Source organism: Hevea brasiliensis, chromosome 5 (assembly GCF_030052815.1).
Source record: "Hevea brasiliensis isolate MT/VB/25A 57/8 chromosome 5, ASM3005281v1, whole genome shotgun sequence".
Lineage (NCBI taxonomy): Eukaryota > Viridiplantae > Streptophyta > Magnoliopsida > Malpighiales > Euphorbiaceae > Hevea > Hevea brasiliensis.
The window spans coordinates 6,662,776-6,680,021 of record NC_079497.1 but is presented as its reverse complement, the minus strand read 5'-3'; the positions used below and the strand labels follow the sequence as shown (position 1 = coordinate 6,680,021).

The 17,246-nt window shown below is 28.0% G+C and overlaps 2 protein-coding genes across 2 annotated transcripts; both read left to right on the top strand.

Moving 5' to 3' along the window:
- The first annotated feature begins 10,421 nt into the window (after positions 1-10,421).
- LOC110647330 (pro-hevein-like) lies at positions 10,422-11,403 on the top strand. The gene is made up of 2 exons (XM_021801102.2): positions 10,422-10,870; positions 10,974-11,403. The coding sequence occupies exons 1-2, from the start codon at positions 10,460-10,462 to the stop codon at positions 11,178-11,180; spliced, it is 618 nt and encodes a 205-aa protein (XP_021656794.2). The 5' UTR covers positions 10,422-10,459; the 3' UTR covers positions 11,181-11,403.
- Positions 11,404-15,362: 3,959 nt separating this feature from the next.
- LOC110647329 (pathogenesis-related protein PR-4) lies at positions 15,363-16,026 on the top strand. Its single transcript, XM_021801099.2, has 2 exons — positions 15,363-15,663; positions 15,772-16,026. Exons 1-2 carry the CDS (start codon positions 15,370-15,372, stop codon positions 15,940-15,942), a joined length of 465 nt encoding a protein of 154 aa, XP_021656791.1. The 5' UTR covers positions 15,363-15,369; the 3' UTR covers positions 15,943-16,026.
- The last annotated feature ends 1,220 nt before the right edge of the window (positions 16,027-17,246 follow it).

The following is a 17,246-nucleotide window of genomic DNA, read 5'->3' as shown; positions in this document are numbered from 1 at the left end:
GGGTCTCTTTTCCAGCTCGGGGGCGGATCGCACCATCAAGGCATGTACCTTCTTCAGGGAGAGAAACTCTTCCTATAGACGAGCTACCGTCGATCCTTCGGGAGACCGACCTACAATCGTTTAGCCAAGAATACAACATTCGGCCTGATTCGTTCGAGCTAATTAAGTGCCACGGCGATCTTCGTGTCGATCACTTCTTTGAAGAGAATGATATGATCATGGTCTACGAAGAACAATTAAAAGCCGGTCTGCGGTTCCCTTTGGACGATTTCTTCAAGGAGGTCTTGAAATTTCACCGAGTGTGCATTGCTCAAGTTCACCCTAACTCGTGGAGGATCTTAGTAGCCTTCTGAGGCCTGTGCCGAGCTAAGGGAATCATTCCTACGGCTAAGGTGTTCACCGAACTGCACAGGCTGACTCGCCGAAAGGACGACGAGCACTGGTTCTTTCAGGCGAAGCCTCATTGCGGGCTCTTCACCGATATGCCCTCCTCCCTTAAAAATTGGAAGAACCGCTTCTTCATTATGAGGAGCAAAGATCCGAGCTGCTTTGAGGACTTCCCCCGTAGCTGGTGGTACCAGGGGCCTTTGCTTCCGAAGCACATTACCCTGAACCAGGAGGAAAGCTTAATAGTGATGGATCTGAAGAGTCAGGCCGCCACTCAAAAGTATTCCTGTTTAAATGCGGTGACGGCCGAGCTGCACCATTGGACCATTCAGCTGATCACCGGCCAAGATCGTGAACTTCCGCTCTCTGACCTCGGCATTGGTATTTTCTATATCTCAGATCTCAAGACCTTAGCGATCTCACTGACCTCTTCTTTGTGCAGGTATGGCGGGTGGTGAGGGTTCCAGGAAGCGGAAGAAAGACAAAGAGATTTCCCGGAGAATAAAGGAGATGAAGCGTTCGGAAATGCTTCGAACACCTGGTCATGAACCTGGGGAAGTACAAGGGGACCCGCCTCAACCTTCGGGTCCGCTGACCGCAGAAGCTGTCCGATCTCCTCCTAGATCGGAAGAGCAACCTCCACCTCTTCCAATTGTTCCAAGCACAGAAAGGGGTCCTTCTCAATCTTCTGTGAGGGCCTCTTCTCGTGGCGCTCAAACACTGATCGACTCCCTGAAGAATAACCGGACTGTTCGGGAGAACCCTGGTTTTGCCAAAGTCTTGGGGTCTTCCATCTTCCTTCAGGAGGACCGGGACCGGCTATCCCCGAACAGCCTTGATGATATCTTGACTCGATCCATGAGCCTGAACGTGGAGTGTCTGGTGAATCAGACCATGGTTCGGGAAAAGGCTCATCGTCTGGGTAAGGAGATCGAGAAGAAGAATCAGGAAGTGGCTTCCCTCCGATCCCGACTCTCATCCGCTCAGGATTATATATCTCAAGTTGAGGGGCGGGCGAAGTTCTATGAAGATAAGCTGGCTGAACAGTCTCATGTCCTGGCTGAAAGGAATCGTGCTCTCGGAGAAGTCCAGGCGCTTCAGGCCAACGAAGCTGCTCAGGTCGCTCAACTCATCGAGGAGCTTAAGGAGAAAGACGAGGAGCTTAAGGAGAAAGACGAAGAGATGGTGACGGGAATAGCCGGAGCCTATGTGAATGCTCACAAGGACCTCTTGGCCGACCTCCAGAAGCGTTACCCTGAAGAGGATTTCTCTTGGATGGCCGACCTGGCTCCCGGGGGCGAGGGGGAGGATAGTGAGGAGGAGAGAGAGGATGAGCAAAATGTAGATCAGGCTGGGGGTGATCCCCCAGCCGAATAACTTGTACAAATTCCGAAATGAAATGAAATGAAATGACTCCTTTTGTTCGATGAATGGTTGTGATCGGAAAATCTCTAAATTGCCTAAGTATTCGATTGTATGAGCATAGCGAAACAAGAATTAATATGCAATTATTAATCTAAGTATAAGAGATCGGAAAGCACAATAAGCATGAGATCGGTAGGGAAGAAATGCTGAACGGGACTTGATTAAAATTGAAAATTTGACTCGAACACTTAAGATCGGAATCCTCATTAAACCGGACCAAAACCTTAGCTCTTAAACTTTCGAAAGGGAGATCAGTAATAAAACGGGTAAGAAAGGATCTAGTGCCAGTTCATTTCGTTTATCAACGGAGATCAGGAATATACGTGACGGGTCCGGAGATTCGACAATGGGTTTGAGAGATCGGTAGACTGTTAAAGCTTTGACTAATGTGAGGACTTAGCCTTGATTCAATTCTTTGTGAGGAGAGATCGGAATTATGACTGCCTATCAAAGAGGGATCGGAAATGTGATTAGCTGTCCAAAGGGAGACTTAGTACCGGGGATCGGTTTCAAAGTTTCATTGATTTTGGGGATCGGCCAAAATATGGTGTCGACATTTAGCATAAAAACCAACTGGACTCTACTTCCAACAATTGCTTATTATTATGAGCCTTTTATTGTATAAGGCAAGGGTCTATCCTCCAAATCCAATTAAAGCCAGCCAATTTGGACCCATTCTAACACAATTTTAAGTCGGTCTTCCCCGCAGATCTATTCAACTCAACTGAGTCTTTATCATAAAAATAATAAAAATAATAATTATTATTTTATAAAAATAATCAAATAATAAAAATATATTAAAAAGGTATATGATTTTAATAACAGCTCCATAGACTTTTATAATATGAAAATTTCTTTTTTCTTTTTCAAATAATTGTGAATATTTTCCTAAATAGCGAATAAAAGAAGGATTATTGAAGTCTCTATTTCCATATTCTTTATACAAATTCTAGTGTCCATTGAAGTGGCTCGCTTGTCAAGACTATAGAATCTGCACAAGGGGCTGGTTGTTTTCCATCAATTTGATATAAGCTCTGACTTTAATGTTTGCCCAAGATGTGATGAATATGATGAAATAGTTCCTCATTTTTTTCTCCTCTGTAATTTTTCGTGGAAGATATGGTCTTGGATCCTCAATTGTGCATGGGGCGTCTCTCTCTGCCTACCAAACTCTGTAGCTATATTATTTGCTGAATGGAAACACCTTTCACGAGGGGAATTTCATACTAAAGTTTGGGTTTGCTTGTTTTATGTCACTGATTGATCTATGGGGCATAGTAGAAATGATAGTATCTTTAACAAAAAAGAATGGTCATTTGAGAATCTTTGCTCTCTTATTCTTTTTCGTCTGCTACTGATATATTAGTCTCATCACAACCCATTGGGAGTTGGTCTTATCCACTTCACATCAGACCATCAATATTATGTTTAAGCCCTCCTCCATCCTATATAGAGTGGAATGTTAACGGTTCAGTTCTAGGGAATCCTAGTAATACGTGGTGGAATGCTTAGGCATAATGGGTCAATTTCTCTGCATTTTCTCTTACTTTACAGGTATAGATGACTCAAATGGTGCAGAATTTAGAGCAACATGCAAAGCCTTGGAGTTTCTTCTATCTTCGCGTCATCTTTGCTGTAATATCGATCGCATCATTGTGGAGTCTTAAGTCTCATGTGGCTTTTTCTTGGGTCAATAACCTAAATGATTCACCTTGGCAATTGTCAAGCGCTGTTAACTCTCTAGCTTCTAGTCTGTTGGTGTTGCCTAATGTTGAATTTCTTCATTTACTGAGGGAAGCGAATTCATTGGCTGATTCTCTAGCTAAACAAGGGCTGGTTCATTCTGAGGATTTTGTAGCTTTCTTTTAGTTTTAGTGTATATTGCTGTGTTTTTTTGTTTTGGCTTTGATGTTGTATCCCCTAGATTTTGCTGTTCTGTTTCTTCTGTCCTGGATTTTGGTGCATTGTCTTTGCTGGAATGGTTTAGTATCCTTGTTGTTTTATGAATTTTTCATCACCATTGGAAGTTAGTTTATAGGCGAGTGTATGGGGTTGAACCCATTGGTCTGAGGTCTTCTAATGGTGGATTTTCCCCTTTATACTTTTCTATTTCAATCCTATTAATAAATCTCTTGCTTCTTAAAAAAAAATTCAAGTAAACCAATACATAATTACAACTTGTTTTAATAAAATATTTTCAATTGTATTTGTTTTCTTCAAATGTTACTTCAATTGTTGCTTCCATGTGGGTTGAATGACTCATCTATTCTAAACTTAGAACTAGCCAACATCATGTTAGTTGAACTATAAGTAATTCAGAAGTATTACTAAAAGTTTTAAAAAATTCTTATTCATTATAATTTAGATCAAAATTAGTCATATTATTTCACTTATAAAGGCATTTTAAAATGATGGATTTACATTGGGGATGAATAGTATAATATTTCTTATTATAGTGTGAGAAATTTAATATATATAATTTTTTTGAACCTAAAAAATTTCAAAAAAAAAAAAAAATGAGCTTGGACTAATATATCTATATGCATTTCTAATTTGGTGGATCCATAATAAATTGAGCTTGAACTCAGGAACAAAGTAAACGTGAAAATGACAAATCTTTAACCTTGAATTTTGTGGAATTTAGAAACATTCTAAATATATGATGTTTGTAATAATTCATGTTATTGGATCAGTGAAAATGGAGTGCCTATTTTATATACTAATTTTTTTTCACGTTATTGTTTCAGTTTTATATATATATATATAATTTATTTTTTATACAATTTTTTATATATGACATAATACTATAAATATTATATTTAACTATTTAAATTAAATATTAATTTTAATATTATTTTAATTAATTATATACATAAAATTATTTATTAATTTAAATTTATTGGATCATATTTTTATGAAAATTATGTGTTATATATAATAATAACATAATTATAAATTTAAATGTAAAATAATAAAAAATGATATAATAAGTTTTAAAAATATAAATAGTTGAAGATATTTAAAAATTAAAATAAATTAAAAAAATTCAAGTTAGTTTATTGAATTAAATTTATTAAATTTTGTTAAGTTTGATTTGTCTATATTATATTTTTTATAATTTAAAATAATATTAATTTACATAATCAGGTTGCATAATTAAATTAATATAAAAAAATCATTTATAAAATTAGAAATAGGATAATTTTTAAAATGTATTTTCTAGTTTAATGCATTATCATTATAAAATTTTTATTTTATTATATTGATATCTTGAAATTTTATATTGTCATATTGTTTAATACAAATAATTTTAAAACATATATAATATATTTTAATTTTTTAAATCATTGTAGATTAAAATATAAATATAAATATAAATTTAATATTAAATTTTTAATTAATTCATATTAATTTTATAGTTAATATTCTCAAGTAGTCATATTTTTTTTATTTTTCTTTTCTTATCTTTCTCTTGTTTTTATTCTTTTAAAAATTTAAACCACAATAATTTAAAATTAATATTGAAAGAAGCATAGTTTCTTATATAAATATATATATAAATATAATTAATTTTTTTATAATCTTATAGTCAAAATCATTAATCTAGCTAAGATTGACTAATAAATTAAAAATAAAATATGTTCATACATATAAAGATATTAACAAACTATAATTCATCTATATTTAAATTAAATAGATCAAAGAAAATTAGAATTTCATACAATTACATGTAAAATGTAATTTTTTTATGTAAAAATGATATTAATAATCCTAAATATTTTAGAATGCATCAATATTAAATATAAAAAAAAAAGAAAATTAATCTATGTTAACCTATATCAATACCATTGAATTTGTAAGGATATTTGTTTCTTTTGATATTGACAATAATAACAAAATTTTAGTAATCATATTCACGTGCAACTACCCTTATAAAAATAATATCTATGACATATTATAACTCAAAAAATTTAAAAATTTATAAATATATTTTACCTATTGCAGAAAAAAACACATAAAAATATAGTGATGAAAGAAAAAAAAATCATATTATAAGTAAGAGTTAATTATCCTTTTATTGCATGAAAATAGAGAGTGTAAATGTAAAAGTCATCTATTACTGATATTTAAAATAAAATAGCTACAAATTTATAATAAATAAAATATTTGTTATTGAATAGTATAGAATTTATATCTATTGATATAAATACAAATTTTTTATTTAATTAAATAGTTAAATTTTAATAATAATTTTATAATTATGTTAATTAAATAGTTATTTTTTAATAGTAATTTTATAATTTAATATTATAAGTTTTTAAATATTTAGAATAATTAAAAATATAAATTTTTAGAAGTGAGATTTGGAGTTTAATTGCTATTTATTAATTTTATTGTAATAAATTAAATAATTTTTAATGAATAAGTAATATTTATAAAATTAAGAATATAGGATTATAATAGGATTTTTATCTTAATTACAATTATTTTTAAAATGATATTAAAATTGTAATTTATATTAATTGTAGTAATATTAGAAATTTAAATTATTTATAAATTTAGTGATGGATAAATCCTTGCTAAAAATTATTAGTGATTATTTTTATTTAATAGTTTTTCATTGTTGAAAATATTAGCGATAAATAACTTGTCACTAAAAATATTAGTGACGCATTTATATAAAATAGTTTATCATTACTGAAAGTATTAGTGACGGCTTTGTATAAAATAATTTATCATTTGCGTGGTGGATGTTTATCATTATTTATGTTATTAGTGATAAACATACACATCAATTACTATAAATACATTTTTATTGGTATTTTTATAGGTAATATAATGCATGAAGGGTATTATTAGTAAAGTCAAAGCACCCTTTTATATATATAATTTAATAATATTTAAAATGTTTTCGAGATTATAAAACATTTAATTACTGATTGAAATCTTCAATTTTGAATCTAAATCTCTATATCAAATTGCTTTTGAACTAATTTTAATTAATATTATACATTAGTGGCATTCAAATAGGAAAAATATAGTGTGTAGGATGATTCTATTAGTTATTATTGATTTATCAAGACCTATCCATGAAAAATCTATCTCTATATATAATAATGCAATTGCCATCATTCTTAATTGCTCCTAAAAAAATGATTTTCTATTCACAAATCAACTGTATAATTCATCAATCAATTTTCTCAAATTGCTTAAAATTAAGAAAAGAAAATTTCTCTTTTGCAATTGAAACCTTAATTAATGGTGAATGATGAACAACTCTTCTAACGAGTAATTATTATAATAGTAACATATATACGTGTGCAATTCAGTCGAACGAATTCACCGAACAAGAAAAATTCAGCTCTTTTTGTTGACCATTATATAATATTCCTTGGAAATTTCAAAATTTATAACAATCCCCCATGCACTATTTAGAATACTAACAATTATTTCCAATTTTGTAAATAAAACAACTATATATATAGAGGAAAGAAGATCAATCTACTAATATTTAAGCCTTATATATTGATATTTTGAATTATAATAAATCAATCTTACATATTTATATTTTAAATTATAATAAATCGAATCTAAATAAATTTTTTTTCAAATTTAATGATATATTGATCTTTTAGATGAGAAATGTAGGAATTGCTTTGCCTCATGCATGTATGTTATAAAATTTCCAACATAAAGCTAGGGATTTGTGAAATTGTCTTCTCTTAGAAAAGATTGTTAAGGCCACAATTTCAGTAAGACGTTATGTAATTTTTTCTTTTAAAGTACAAGAGAATATATATATATTATTACGGACGTACATTTTATCAAAAATTTTTATTGTATCAATTAAATTTATGTAATTTATATTGAAGTATATATTCGGGGTGGTTGTAGCGGACACTTTTAAAGTGGACTCCTCATTTATTAAATTGAAAAGATCACCAATATTTTATGATCTGCTGTCAAGATCCAAGATCTCTTATTGAATTGCTTATCTAATATATATATATATATGTATATGTGCGCGCACATGCACATGTGTGTGTTCTCTTCTTGATCTCTAGCATAAAACTAGGGATTTGTAAGATTTATTATCTTCAATGATCATTGAAACCAGTAACTTCACGTTGGTCCATGAAGTTACTATTGCTAATCAATATACACGTTGGTCCATGTGCTTGGTTTTTGTTAATTCACCCAATAATTATTTTAATATTTTAAGAATTTTCAAATTAAATAAAAAATAAAATTAAACAAGCAAAATTATTTATTTCCGCGCCGGATAATAAAAAAAATAAAATGTTATAATTAAAATATTAAAAAAATTTAGAAATTTGAATTCAAACTCTCCTGTAGTTTTGTTTTTAAAAATTTTCACAATATTTTGTAAATACAGCATTAAAGAAAATAAAGTTATCACTGATATGTATTTAGTATGATTGGTTAGATACTTTTATCTTTTAAGTAAGATCAGAGTATTCAATGCGAATATAATTAATCCTGATCCATTAACCCAGAGATACCTATGAAATATATATATATAAAAAAAGAATAAAGTTATCATAGGGTATAATGTTTTTTTGTTTAATTTTGTGCAAAAATAATGAAACTTGATGTATGAATTGTATTTAAATTAATTCCAACGTATAGCAAATTTTTTCATTATACAAATGGAAGTTATATGTCAAACAATAATATAATTGAAATTTCAAATCAATTTTATCAGAAAAAAATAATTGAGATAAATCATAAAATGAAAAAAAAAATTACTTGGGTTTTGAAATTCTTTAGCTAATTAAGGTTTTGATTGTAACATTTTAAATTATATTTTATTTTTTTCTATATATATTAATTATAAATAGGGCTTTAGAAATAGAATTTTGATATGGTTCTACTTTAGTTTCAAATTTAATTCTAATTTCATTTTAAATCTTAATTTTTTACACCTTAAATTACAATATTCCTGTTTTCATTTTAAAATATAAAATATAATATAATCTTAAAATTTTAATATCAAAAAGATAATAAAAATAATAATATGAACATTAAAATAATAATATTAATAATCTTATCTTTTAAGTATTTTTTAATTATATAATTTTTAATTAAAAGATACATATATAATAAGAATTAAAAAGTGCATTATATGACTGTGATTTAGTTATATAATTAAAGATTATAAGATAATTTAATGTATTTAAAATTAAAATTATTTTAAAAAGTTAGAAAACAAAATATAATATTAAATTATATACACTTATAATTAAAGATAAAAATTTATTTTATATATATTCCTAATTATATATAAACATGCATAATTTTATTCAAATTATTAAATATATTTAAAAATTATATATAAATTAGTTTTTTAATTTATTATAATTTCGATTTAGTTCTCGATGAAAAATTAAAATTAAACCAAAATAACAGATATAAATTCATTCGATTGTTACAATAACAGTTAATTTTTGTTTTTATTTCCATATGAATTTTCAGTTTAGTTTGAAACCTTACAGGATTATAAAAATTCAAATGTGAGTTTCAATCAAAACTTGCTAGAATCGTGTGTGAGACTCGATCATCTGATTTATTAATTTATAATATATATTTATTTTTTTTTAAGTTTTTAATGGAATAGATTATTTTGATTTACTTTTTTTCTACGTTAGGTTTAGTGAAAGGTGTTTATATTAAATATAAATTTTTTACAGTTCTCATTCTCTTAAATTAATTTTTGAATTGAAATTAAATTAATCTATTTTTTTTTATCTACTCTGCTTTAATATTGAATTATAAATATATTTGTTTTGCAAATTTTGGTACTTGAATGTGAAGTGATGTATTATCTCTCATTAGTTTATAATAAAATATTTATATTAAATATAAAATTTAGAAAAATATTTTCAATTGTTCTCTTAAACTAATCTTTAGATAGATAGAGTTAGAACTATTTCATTTTCTCAAAATGATTTTCACTTTAAATAAAGTTCAACCTTATTTTTTAAACTGATATTTTCGTTGCATAAAACAAAATAATGTAACTATTTCAGATTATTTAAATATTTATAAGTAAATATACGTGCTTTAATGATTCACATTTTTATAAAGGAAAATTTATGTATAAATGAAATAAAATTAATTTTTTTGCATGCATGTAATTTTCAACTCATTTATATATTTATTTTGAAATTTTTATTATATTATATTTTATTCATATATATATATATATATATATATATATATATATATATATATATATATATAATTCAGAATTTAAGAGTAAATGTATATTTTTTTTTGGATAAATAAAATTTGAAATTTTGTTGCATCAAATATCATATTTGAATAATTAACTTTATATTATGTGATGTTTTCCTCTTTTAATTAACTTTATATTGATTTTTTTTTTAAATGCCACCGCTCAATTCACATTGCAACTTGGCGGTGGCACACAATGGCCACTTTTGTTGACCAAGCTGATTTCTTCTCATGGCCATTTCCCCACATGCTTTCTTATATATATTATTTCTTTTTACATCCCAAGATAAACACCTTAGCCACATATCTCTCTGCTATAAATAAAGCCAAGTGAGCTTAGCTCATCATCATATCATTTGCAAACCAGAAAATCAAGAATTGGGAAGAAATGGGAAGAGTTATGAATATATGTATGGTTGTTTTATTATGTTTAACAGGTGTTGCAATTGCTGAGCAATGTGGTCGGCAAGCAGGTGGCAAGCTCTGCCCCAATAACCTATGTTGTAGCCAGTGGGGGTGGTGTGGCTCCACTGATGAATATTGTTCACCTGATCATAACTGCCAAAGCAATTGCAAAGACAGCGGCGAAGGTGTTGGTGGTGGAAGTGCTTCCAACGTTCTTGCGACGTACCATTTGTATAATTCACAGGATCATGGATGGGACTTGAATGCCGCAAGTGCATATTGCTCTACATGGGATGCTAACAAGCCATATTCATGGCGGAGCAAGTATGGCTGGACTGCATTCTGCGGTCCCGTCGGAGCACACGGCCAACCCTCCTGTGGAAAGTGCTTGAGTGTAAGAAAATCATAATGGTTTTCTCACCTTTTGTCTCATCCGAATAATTAGCTTAATTAACCTTAATTTCGCAATGTTAATATGGATCTAATTCTATATGTAGGTGACAAATACAGGGACTGGAGCTAAAACGACAGTGAGGATTGTGGATCAGTGTAGTAATGGAGGACTAGATTTGGACGTGAATGTTTTCCGTCAACTGGACACAGATGGGAAAGGATATGAACGAGGTCATCTTACAGTGAACTACCAATTTGTTGATTGTGGAGATACCCAAGTCAACCCTCTATTCCCCATTATGGATCATTAATACACTAATTAATAACATTGGGTTGGATGTATGTTAAGTCAATTATAATAAATAAAGGCCAATTAATGCTTTATTAATTGGCTACTGCAATAACTTGTGAATTGTGATAAATAATTTTATTCAACCAATGTGCAAAAGCGGGTTTGGCTTGGAAAGTTGGAATTTCTCTTGTATGAGATTGATTGATAAAAATAAAATAAAATAAAATTCTTTAATTGTGATAGATTTTTTTCACTCTCTAAATTTTCTATATTCTTCTCTTTTAATTTCTCTCCATTTTTATTCTGAAAATTCATAAAATTTTATTAAAATTACAAAAATAATTCTTGTCTAATAATTAATTATTATATTATGTTATTGCTCAAAGGGTTCACTGAACATAAAATAAAAGTTATGTACTCAGTTGAACAAAATAAAATAAAATATGAAGGGCTCAATTGCATATTTAGCATAAGTAGAGGGAACCTTATAAACATTTAACAAAAAAAAAAGACTGAAAAATTATATTAAATTTCATATGTTTCTGTCCATTACTTTTTTCAGTTTGAGTTAAATGAAAATATAATTGTATTTTTAATTCTTATAAACTTTTATTTATTTTTATTTTTAACTGAAAAATTATATGTTATATTAAAGTCATTTTTATTTTTAACTGTAATATGTTTTACTTTCTCTAAATTTTAGATAAGATAAAAATAAATTAGAGGGTTGATTAAGAAGAGCACAGAAATATAATAAATTAAAAGAAATACAAGTGAAAACGAAAAAATTTATAAATTTAAGAGATTTAGTTATTATCATATTATTGTAACAACCTATTTTGATTATTTTTAGATCTCATGATAATTATCAATATAATTAAAATATAAGTAATTAATTTCTGTTATAAAATTCTAATTTACGGATTTGAATGTTGAATAATGGACTGGATTTGTCAAAGACGGTGACCCGTAATATCATTAATTAGAAAAGGAGATAATCCAAATCTCTTTTTTCCAGTAGCTCGAAGATGCCGTGTTCTACTGATGTACAATTAATGCATTAATCAATAGAGCTCTTTCCTCTCTACATGGTTTGCTGAGTCTGGATAAAACCATGTGAATTGACTCTGATATTCAAGGTCTGCATTTTTTTTTTTTCATTTTCTTACAAATTATCGCAAACCAAACGCTATTCTCACACATAAAACTCATAACAGTTACAAAATTATGGACCAAAAACCAAACATAAAACTATTGATTAAGTAGAATTTTTCAATAATTTCACCAAACCCAATATCAGAGTGCAAAACCACTAATTTCACAAGCTTTGAGAGAATGATATAGCCACATCATATAGTCATTTAAAAATTATTTTCATTACATTTTGTTGATATTTAATTATTTATTATTTTATTTTTATATAATTTTAATTATTTTTTGAAATTTATTTAAATTGAGTTTGATCCCATATTTTTAAACTTTATTAAATATACTTTCATAGTCTGGAAAGGCATAAAAAGGATTAGAAAAAAGTCAAAAGGATTAAAACATAGCTTTAGAATTCATTAAAAATTACCTTGGGTGTGTAACAAATTATATGGCCCATATAAATTAATTCTTAAAAATTTTAACTTACACAATCCATATAATTAGACTCGTGTAATTTATTTTGCCTTGCATAATCCTTTGTGCTCAAGAAACTTTGAAAATTTAAGGAACAGGAAGTTACACAGAGCAAACCCGTGTTAACTAAAATAATTATATGGATCGCGCAGTGACTTGGAGGTAGAATTCCAGACACAACTTCACTCTATTCTAATTCTTTCCTAAAGGATTTTTAAGGTTTTTGGGACTCTAAAATAAGAGTTTTTCATCACATATGAATAATGGAGTCAGTTTTACTAGAAACTTTTTTATTTTTAAGAGACGCATTACCTTTGGGAGAGGCAAATGAAAAGATAGGATTGGCAAGATTTTTAGAGGAAATTTCAGCTCAAGTTCCAAAAGCATAAGGTTATAATTCTCCATTTGAGTTTTTTCATTCTATTTTCTTTTCTTTTTTTTATTATTTTATAAACTTGATTGTAAAATTCATAATGTGTGAGTAGTTTTTTTATTATAGGATTAGGAATGTAGCACTTTTTATTGAGTTATAGATTTGATTTGATTTTATTTAATAAATTAGATATTTTATTCTTTGATTTAATATCTTGTGCTCTTAATGAATGCTATTTCTTGAGCTGCACTTAATATTAATTTTAGATATTAATTAAAGGACTAAAATGTGAATATTAATATTAAAATAAACAAGATTTTAAATTTAGGGTTTTTGATATAAAGACTTAAATTTTATGTGCATTTAACAATTAATTAAGAAACATAATAGATTTTAATTTATCTTATCGTGATGAAAATAAAGTTTAAATTGATTAAAATACAATTTGAGTACTTTAAGAGAGAATTTAAAATAATTTAAAATTAATTTCCCGAATGAATTGGATAAATATAAACCTTTAATTTTAGAATGTTTTTATTCATTGATATTAAGTTTAATTAATTATTTTAAATTTTATTTCATATAATTAGATTTAATTTCTATTTTTTTATAAATTGATGGTCTAAATAATTGTAATTATAATTACTTTATAATTTAATATTTAATACATTTATTGTAGAAACAATATTCGCTCATTACTCGTAAACACTCCGTGTAGTTACCGAATTTTGCACGATAGAGAAACAATATATAGTGGCAATAACAACACAACAGCATCGTCTTCTTCATGGGACAAGCCTAACGCCTACGCTCTAGATGCTGAAGAACACAAACACGAACTCCATCATCGGGACCAAAAATCCTAAAAAGAAGAGAAATCCCTTTTCGTAATTGAATTCTCCACGTACAGCTTCACAAGTTAAATTCTAAAAATTCATAACATTTTAAAAAATATAATACTAATATTTTTTTTCTAATAATTAATTTTATATTATTTTATTGAGCCAAAAAAATACCAATTGGAGTTCCATGTTTTTAATTACTATAAACTTTTATTTATTTTTATTTTTATTTTTATCTAAAAAATCAATATATATATATATATATATATATATATATATATATATATATATATATATATATATATATCATCCAATAAATTATAATGAATCAAACAGATTGAATTCATTGAATAAATAATTTACTACATGATCAGATTTAAAAATAAATAAATAAATAGCTTGATTGAAATCTTTGAAGCTACACTATTTTATACAAAATAACTTTCTGGGCTGGAGAAGTTAGAAAAAATGTGAAGTCTAGCTACAAGTCAATGGCAGCGATCCTCAGCATATTTGACATGAAAGGGATGTATAACGAACTGGGAAGGATATATTAATTGTATTTCTCTGCTTCTCGAATAGGTTGCCACATTAATTAAGTAATTAATCTGCAGGGGGTACAAGAAGAGCAATGCACAAAAACAAAAACAGATAAAATTATTATTTTTTTAACTTATGCTTGGGAAAATAATTCAGGTTACATGTTTACATATGAAGTGCAAATTACATATGCATGTGTTAGGGATAAATTGGAGGAAAAAAAATTATTTATTCATATTAGAGAGAGAAAGGAAAATAGGAGATCTGTAGTGATGTTTGAAGGAAGTAATATTAAAGGAATTACAAATTTTGAATATTGATGAGGACTTAGTATTTGGCAGAATTAAATAACGAAAAGGATTAATGTACTCAATTAGTTTAAGATTAAAACGTTTTTTTGTTGTTGTGTTGTAAGAACACATTTTGATTATTTTTAACTTTTGTGGAAATTTATTAAAATAATTAACCATTGCTTGAAAAATTTGGGTCATCAATTTCTGTTACAAAATTCTAAATTTTTGGATTTGAATATTCAATAATGGATTAGATTTGTCAAATATGGTGATCTGTAATATCATTACAAATGGAGATAACACAAATCTGTCTTCTAGTAGCTCGAAGAAGCGCAATGCCGTGTTCTACCGATCTACAATTTGCATCAATCACGCCAGAATCGATGACAAAGCCCTTTCCTTACTTGTTTTGCTGATTCAGGATTAAACCATGTGAATTGACTCCTTGTTTTGAAGGTCCTCTGTCTATGTTGAAATGTCATAATTTTCCAAGTTTCCAACTGAAGTTTTCCTATAAATTCAACCATTCTTGCACCAATGTTCTTCACAAAACCAAAACACATAACCATGGGGAAGGTAAGTGTAACCTTGTGCATGGCTTTCCTAGTCTTTCTCATCGCTAAAGCCAATTCCCAGAGTGCTTCCAATGTGAGAGCAACCTATCATGTATACAATCCTGAACAAAATGGATGGGACTTGAATGCTGTGAGTGCTTACTGCGCAACATGGGATGCAAGCAAGCCTCTCGAATGGCGCAAGAAGTATGGATGGACGGCCTTCTGTGGACCAGCCGGACCTCAAGGACAAGCTGCTTGCGGCAAATGTTTAAGTGTAAGAAATATATATTTGTAGAAGGGAACTCATCAATATTCATTAATTTTTAAAATCCTGCCAATTTTTTTTACTAAAATTAATTCATGTTTGACATGATTTGTTCAGGTGACCAATACTGGAACAGGAACTAAAGTAACGGTGAGAATTATTGATCAGTGCAGCAATGGAGGGTTGGACTTAGAAGAAGGTGTTTTCCGGCAGTTAGACACCGATGGAAAAGGCATTGCTCAAGGCCACCTTATTGTCAACTACCAGTTTGTGGATTGTGGTGATTGAATTAACTATTTTAATTTCCTGAATAAGAAAACTTGCTGATTGTAATCTCAAGTTTTTGAGTGAAATTAAATAAAGATATATATATATATATATATATATATATATATATATCGTGTCTATTTTTCTTTATGAACGTCGGTTTTTATTTTATTTAGTTTATGTGCTAAATATAAAATTTTTATTATTATTTTTTCAAAATAATTTTCATATCAACCTAATTAAATAAATATCCAAATTATTTTCTTAAAAATATTTTCAGTCTATCGATCAGCGCATTTTTCAATCCCTTCCTCCTTAAACTGAAAATATTTTCCCATCTCATACATCACAAAACTAATGATCTGCATTAGTTACCTTTAAAAATTAAAAAAAAAATTTTCTTGATAGGTTAATTATTTAACTCCTTATATCTTTAAATAATTAAATAAATAAAATTTTTCTTACTTAAATTTGATTTATTATAAACTCAAGTTATAAAATATATAATGAAATTTACTTAATAAATTTTATATATTTGTGTCTTAAGTTGAATTAGATCCACACAAAAATTTCTCCAAACAAATAATATATATATATATATATATATATATATATATATATATATATATATATATATATATATAACTTTTTGACGTGATAATTTCTCATTAAATTAATCGATTTATAAATAGACCCATATTTTTGTTGATAAGTTAAATAGACCATATATATAGAGAGAGAGAGAACATGATAATTTGGATTTCAAGTATGACAATATTACATTAATTCCCAGCAATATGCATACGTATCTCATTATATATTTTCTGAATAGATTAATTGTCTAATTTTCTCAAATATACTATCACTACCTCTAATTTTCAACTATGGTATGACAACCTTGAGTTTTTAATTATTTGTGATTCCCATACATTAATAATTGAGAAAAGGTTAGGCAGGCTAACACCTACTGATGGCTGTTGCAAATTAAATCATACCCAAATGCTAAAAACACCCAATCACACGTAGGATAATCAAGGCTACTCGATCTATATATAATAATTATTGTGAAATTAACGTAAGATCTAATATAATCAACAATAATTATGGTAAAAACATTATATGTATATCAATTTCACGAGAAATTTTAGAATACAATCAATAATTTTATTATAAATATCTCTGATTTCACAAGATAACTTTTCCACCTCCTTGCATGAATCCAAGCATATGGCCACTTCCATTAGTTATAAAATACACACGAACAAAACAATCCGAAGGATTATCCATCGAACAAAGTAATTGATATACCTAAAACCCTAAACCCG

Bases quoted from the DNA above. Each gene is read 5' to 3' on its own strand.
- LOC110647330 (XM_021801102.2), top strand. From the start codon at position 10,460: ATGGGAAGAGTTATGAATATATGTATGGTTGTTTTATTATGTTTAACA. The intron at 10,871-10,973 runs GTAAGAAAATCA...TTCTATATGTAG, and splicing joins CCTGTGGAAAGTGCTTGAGT to GTGACAAATACAGGGACTGG.
- LOC110647329 (XM_021801099.2), top strand. From the start codon at position 15,370: ATGTTCTTCACAAAACCAAAACACATAACCATGGGGAAGGTAAGTGTA. The intron at 15,664-15,771 runs GTAAGAAATATA...TGATTTGTTCAG, and splicing joins CTTGCGGCAAATGTTTAAGT to GTGACCAATACTGGAACAGG.